The sequence below is a fragment of the Mobula birostris genome, chromosome 5, assembly GCF_030028105.1.
Source record: "Mobula birostris isolate sMobBir1 chromosome 5, sMobBir1.hap1, whole genome shotgun sequence".
NCBI lineage: Eukaryota > Metazoa > Chordata > Chondrichthyes > Myliobatiformes > Myliobatidae > Mobula > Mobula birostris.
This window is the reverse complement of record NC_092374.1, coordinates 61,573,934-61,579,933: the sequence shown is the minus strand read 5'-3', so window position 1 is coordinate 61,579,933 and position 6,000 is coordinate 61,573,934. Positions and strand designations below refer to the sequence as shown.

General features: G+C 43.1%; 1 protein-coding gene across 6 annotated transcripts in view; it reads left to right on the top strand.

The window, feature by feature from the left end:
• Nucleotides 1–2,203: 2,203 nt before the first annotated feature.
• Nucleotides 2,204–6,000, top strand: part of aptx (aprataxin) — a 28,118-nt gene continuing 24,321 nt past the window's right edge. Inside the window, exons 1-2 of one of the 6 annotated variants that reach the window (XM_072258132.1) lie at nucleotides 2,204–2,396; nucleotides 4,813–4,953. Coding sequence is in view for 3 of the 6 variants with exons in the window: in XM_072258135.1 (XP_072114236.1) it covers nucleotides 3,410–3,420 (11 nt within the window). In the remaining 3 variants the exon portion in view is untranslated. Of the gene's footprint in view, nucleotides 2,423–2,467; nucleotides 3,421–4,812; nucleotides 4,954–6,000 lie in introns of those variants that run through there. The other 5 variants (XM_072258130.1, XM_072258134.1, XM_072258135.1 and 2 more) reach the window with 5 other exon arrangements.

The following is a 6,000-nucleotide window of genomic DNA, read 5'->3' as shown; positions in this document are numbered from 1 at the left end:
CCGCCCACAAGGATATTAGTCCCCCTCGAGTTCAAGGGTGACCCATCCTTTTTATACAGATCATATCTTCCCCAGAAGAGAACCCAATGATCCAGAAGTCTGAAACTCTGCCCCTTGCACCAGTTCCTCAGCCACACATTTATCTGCCAAATCATCCTATTCTTACCCTCAGTGGTGCATGATGCAGGCAGTAATCCAGAGATCTACAATCCTTGCGGTCCTGCTTTTTAGCTTTCCAGTTAACTCTATTTTCTATCTTCAGGACCTCGTCTCCTTTCCTACGTATGTTGTTGGTACGGATGTGTTCACCCTCCTTCAGAATGTAGTGGCCCAATCTGAGACATACCTGACACTGGCACCGGGGAACCACCATACCCCACAGGCATTTCTCTTTTTCAGAATGTCCTGTCTACTCCTCTAAAACATGGAATCCCCTATCAGAACTACACTCCTCTTCTTCCCACTTCCCATCTGAGCCAGAGACGCAGTCACTGCTGCTTTCCGCGCCCCCTCCCCGCAACAGTATCCCAAGCAGTATACTTATTATTGAGCGGAATGGCCCACAGGATTACTCTGCACTGGGTGCCCACTTGATTGTTTGTGGATTCTACAACTATCCCAGTTTAAACAATGGCAATGCTACACAATAAACTGGAAAGTTGCTCCATTGTATAAAAGTGACATAACCTTCCCATTGACTATGTAGTGGTTACTTCCACTGGTATGGCCATGGGTAGATAAACCTATAAGTATATTGGGTGATGTTATAATCATAACAAAAGTTGTAGCAACTTTTCTTTAAGTCTGGGTGCTCTTCAGACCTCAATAGCGGTGCTACCAAGCCACCAGTGGATACTGAAGTCGCCTATTCTGGACACCAAACCGGTGACGTTAGAGTTTAGAGTGTTGACTTGAAGATATGAATATTTCAGCACACTATGTCAGGTTGCTGCTTATTAAAATATTAGGACAGTTATAAACAGTTTGTTTATGCCCACTGGTCAGAAAGGACACATGCAAACTCTTTTCAGAGAATGGGTGTATTGTTTATCGGAAGTGGCGTGTCTTTATCAGTTCAGTGCCTCAAATTTATTTTATTCTTCTGATTAATCCATGACCTCCTCTAATGCCTTGATAAGGCCACACTCTAGTTGGAGAAGCAAAACCTCATATTTTATCTGGGTAGCCTCCAACCTGATAGCATGAACATTGATTTTTCAAACTTCCAGTAAAATTTTCCCCTCCCCTTCCCTCATTTTCCATTCCTCATTCTGGTTCCCCTCTCAACCCTTCACTTTGCACCTGCCCATCATCTCTCTCTGGTGCTCCACCTCCTTCCCTTTCTTCCATCGTCCAATCTCCTCTATTAGATTCCTTCTCCAACCCTCTCACCTTTCCCACCTCTCCCCTCTCAGCTTCTTACTTCATCCCACATTCCCTTCACCTGGTCTCTCCTATCACCTGCCAGCTTGTACTTCTTCCCTTCCTCCCACCTTCTTACTCTGACTTCTGTGTCTTCCTTTCTAGTCCTGACGAAATGTTTCAGCCAGAAATGTCGACTGTTTACTCTTTTCCATAGATGCTGGCTGGCCTGCTGAGTTCCTCCAGCAGTTTGTAAGTTTGTGCGTGTTACTGCCAGAAACATCGACTGCTTATTCTTCTTCGTAGGTGCTGCTTGACTTGCTGACTTCCTCCAGTATTTTGAGTGTGTTAGTCTGGAGCAAAGCACGAAGAGCTGGAGAAATTTAGCAGGTCAGGTCGTAACTACAGACAGAAATTGACAGTCAACATTTTGAGTCGAGACTCTTCATTTCTGGACTGAGATAGAATCGCTTAAAAAACAGCGGAGCCAGAGTCGACAAATGATATGCAGATAGGGTGGCAGGGGTTGGAAATTACATTAGCAGATGGAAGGTAACTTTACCTATCACGTACTGGTTAGTTTCTTTAAAAGTCAAAGAGCCTGCCTCAGCCAGTTTCATAGACTGATTTCTTTAAAAATCAAAGCGCTACTTCATCTTTAAGGGCATTTTATCAGCGCAGCCTGTAATTACGCCCAGCGCACTACACACGTGGGATGTAATCTCAATTGAGAGTTCAGAGTTCAGCCGCCCGCCAGTGGGCGGGTCTTTCGTTTTACGCGTGCGCACTTGTGGTTTTCCCCGGAGAGCGCCGCGCAGGCGCAGGCTCGCAGGTTGCACAGTGCATGCTGGGGTTTCTGTGGGAGGACTGTACTGCGGTTACGTGGGGTTGCTCCTTGGTGGGGAAAACAAGGCCTTTCAAACCTGTTGTTTGGAAGCAGAATGGGGTGCAGTGCTGGGACTTTGAGTATTTAAAGTCACTCTAGCATAGGATTTGTCGGGTCAGATTTCAGCTCGCATCAGGCCTTTTGAGAGGTGAGCGGTTGAGAGGAGGGAAAAAGGCAAGTTTAACGGGGCCTGCCTTCGTTAATCGCGGGGAAGCGAGGGAAGGCAAAGGCACATCAAGTAGGAGGGTCACACAGATTCTGACTTTAAAAAAATAATTGGCGATAGTGTATCTGCGAGTCATAATTTTCTGTAGCTGTAGGGCAGGGTTTTCCACAGGATATGCTGACCTCCCCAAGCCATATGTAAATTCTGTGTCTAGATACACTAGCTGAAAAAAGCCATTGAATGTTATCTTCAGATAATAAAATAGACTTGCAATTATGTTGGTGTAATGTTCTCAGAACATTCTATGCCAGCTTTAGGATGGGAAGCGCATCTACCTCTCCCACCTTCAAATCTCTTACTAGCTCTTCTTTCAATTAGTCCTGACGAAGGGTCTTGGCCTGAAACGTCGACTGTACCTCTTCCTAGAGATGCTGCCTGGCCTGCTGCGTTCACCAGCAACTTTAATATGTGTTGCTTGAATTTCCAGCATCTGCAGAATTCCTCGTGTTTGTAATGTATTGTCTCTGTTGTAGAGTAAACAAGTAATTAGTGCCCAGGTTCCCACAAACAGGGATATGATATTTATGACATCTGTATTAGAAGTATTGATTGAAGAATAAATCTGGGGTAGGCCACAAGTGAACACTTTGTGTGTTTTTAAAATAGTGATGTGATCCAGGGCGATTTTCCACTGTTGATCAATGCTGTAACATCTCCCAAAGGTGTCTTTCAGTTGAGGGCTTAGATTTTTAATGTCCAAGTTTGCACAGTGGGGTCTGTTTTATGAGAATAGGTGAACAAGCTAGGTCTTTTCTGTTTGGATTGAAAGAGAATGAAAAGTCATTCGACAGCGGTGTACAAGATAATAAGAGGCATAGAATGAGTGCACACGCAGGGTCTACCCCACATTTATTCCTCCTGAATCTAAGAAAGTGAACACTGGGTGCACATCCGTGGACTTTTTCCCAGGCCGGAAATGGCCAATACCAGGGGCCATGACTTTAAGGTGATTGGTGTAATGTACAGGTGGGGAGTCCAGCAGTATGTTCTTTATGCAGAGAGTGGTGAATACATGGAATGCACTTCCAGGGACGGTTGTAGAGGCAGATACATTAGGGCATTTAAGAAGCTCTTAGGTGGCCATATGCATGACAGAAAAATGGAGGAATACCTAGAAGGGAAGGGTTTGGTTGATCTTAGAGTAGGTTAGAAGGTCAGCTCAACATTATGGGCTGAAGGGTGTGTACTGTGCTGTAGTGTTCTATGTTCTATTCATGATCCCCTGGCTAAGCACAAGAGTGCTGCTAACTGAATGTAAATCTATAAGAAAGCTTAGCAGAAGTTATCATCGTATAAAATATAAAGATAGGAAATTTGTTCAAAGAGCAAAAACTGGAACGATGATCTGGGGAAAATGGTTCTAGAGATTAGAGGAGTTATTGTTCTAAATTTACACACAATAGATAGGATTGTAAAGAGAGCTTTTGGTGCATTGGCCTTCATAAATCAGTGTACTGAGTACAGGAGTTGTATGTTATGTTAAAGTTGTATAAGATGTTGGTGAGGCCAGTTTGGGGTATTGCAGTTCTGGTCACTTGTCAGAACTGGAAAGATGTAAACTAGGTTGAAAGAGCACTGAGAAAATTGACAAGGGATGTCGCTGGGACTCGAGGATCTGAGTCATGGGGAAAGGTTCAATCGGCTAGAACTTTATTCCCTTGAGCATGGGAGAAAGAGGGTAGATTTGACAGAGGCATACAAAATTATGAGGAAGGATTGGACAGGGTAAATAAAGGTGGGCTTTTTCCACTGAGGTTGGGTAAGACTAAAACTAGAGGTCATAGCTTAAGGGTGAAAGCTGAAGTGTGGGGAACTTCTTCACTCAGAATGGTATGGGTGTGGAACGAGCTGCCAGTGGTAGATGTGGATACAGGTTTGATTGCAACATTGAAGAAAAGTTTGGATAGGTATATGGATGGGAGGGTTGTGGTTCAGGTGTGGGCCAACGGGACTAGGCAGACTAACAGTTCAGCATGGGCTAGATGGGCCAAGCCGGTGTCCGTGCAGTAGTGCTATATTGTGAGGAAGTGAAAGGTGAGCCAAAGCAGATTGGAAAGGTATGTTCAAAACTGAGAAAATTACAGTACAGAAATACCATTTTACTTGAACTGTGGTAGTTTATTTCATATGAGACTTTCCTCTCCCTACTAATCTCATCCTCTCAGATCTTCCCTACATTTCCCAGAAGTAAAACTGTCATCCATAAACCTATTTTATAAAGCCTCTTCTTAAGGCTTGTGTTATTTTTTTGTGAGAGAAGTTTAGGCAGATAAGAATTAAAAGGCAAGACCAGAACCCCAAAATGAAATATAAAAACAAATTCTGCTTATTTAAACAGGTTTAGCATAGCAAGGATGTCCTGAAGTGATTTTCAGAAGCCGTTTCAATTCAAAATTGTCTCTAAGTCACCTGGCTAAAGAGGCAGGTTTTTAGGGGTGTCTGAAATGAAGGAAGATACTTAGAGATGCCAAGAAACTTGGTGAGTGATTTTCCACAACTCAAATTTTGGCAGTTAAAAGTATGGTCGCCAATAGTGGGGCCAATTTGACAATGTAAAATAAGAGATATTTTGGAGGGTTAGGGACTGGAAGGGTTACGGAGAAAGAGAAGTGTGCAAAAATTGGAAGCGATTGAGAATTTTCAAATGAGGGCATCTCTTCAAATTTGGATAATTGGAAGCCATTGTTTCAAGATAGAACTAGAGATGTACTGAGGATAAGACACTGAATGGGATCTGGGAATAGTAGTCAACATTTGCTGTGATCAAAACATGCACTTTTTAAAAAATAAGTTAATGTAAAGCTTGTGCTTAGAACAGAGTTGGATTCCAGTCAATAAAATGAAGGTGCAAGATGTCAGATTGAGTTTAAAGATTTGCACACAACAAGCTGCAGCAAGAACTGGCAATTGAGGTTTATGAGTTAGCACATTTCTTAAGCAGTGGCATAGACTATATGGAATGTGAAATAGCATCAGGCTATTTAGTTCAAAGGACCCATGCAGGTGGTTTATGATACACATAAGATAGTGTAGAAGCTACTTCCTCATCAGCAGAACTTTGGTTCCTTCTGAACCTAAGAAAGTGGACACTGAGTACATGCCTGTAGTCTTCTGATCTAGCCTATTCACTTCAAGGTTTGATGTGGTGTGCACTCAGAGATGTTTTTCTGCACACCACTGTTGTAATGCATGGTTAGTTGGGTTACTGTTGTCTTTCTGTCAGCTTGAACTAGCCAGTCTGGCTATTCCCCTCTGACCTCTCTCATTAACAAGGTGTTTTGCCCACAGACTACTGCTCACTGGATTTTTTTTTTGTTTCTCTCAGCATTCCCTGTAAACTCTAGAGAAAATCCCAGGAAATCGGCAGTCTCTGAGATACTCAAAGCACCAGCAAGCATTCCATGGTCAAAGTCACATAGATCACACTTCTTCCCCATTGTGATGTTTGGTCTGAACAGCAACTGGACCTCTTGACCACATCTGCATACTTTTATGCATTGAGTTGCTGCCACATGATCAGATAATT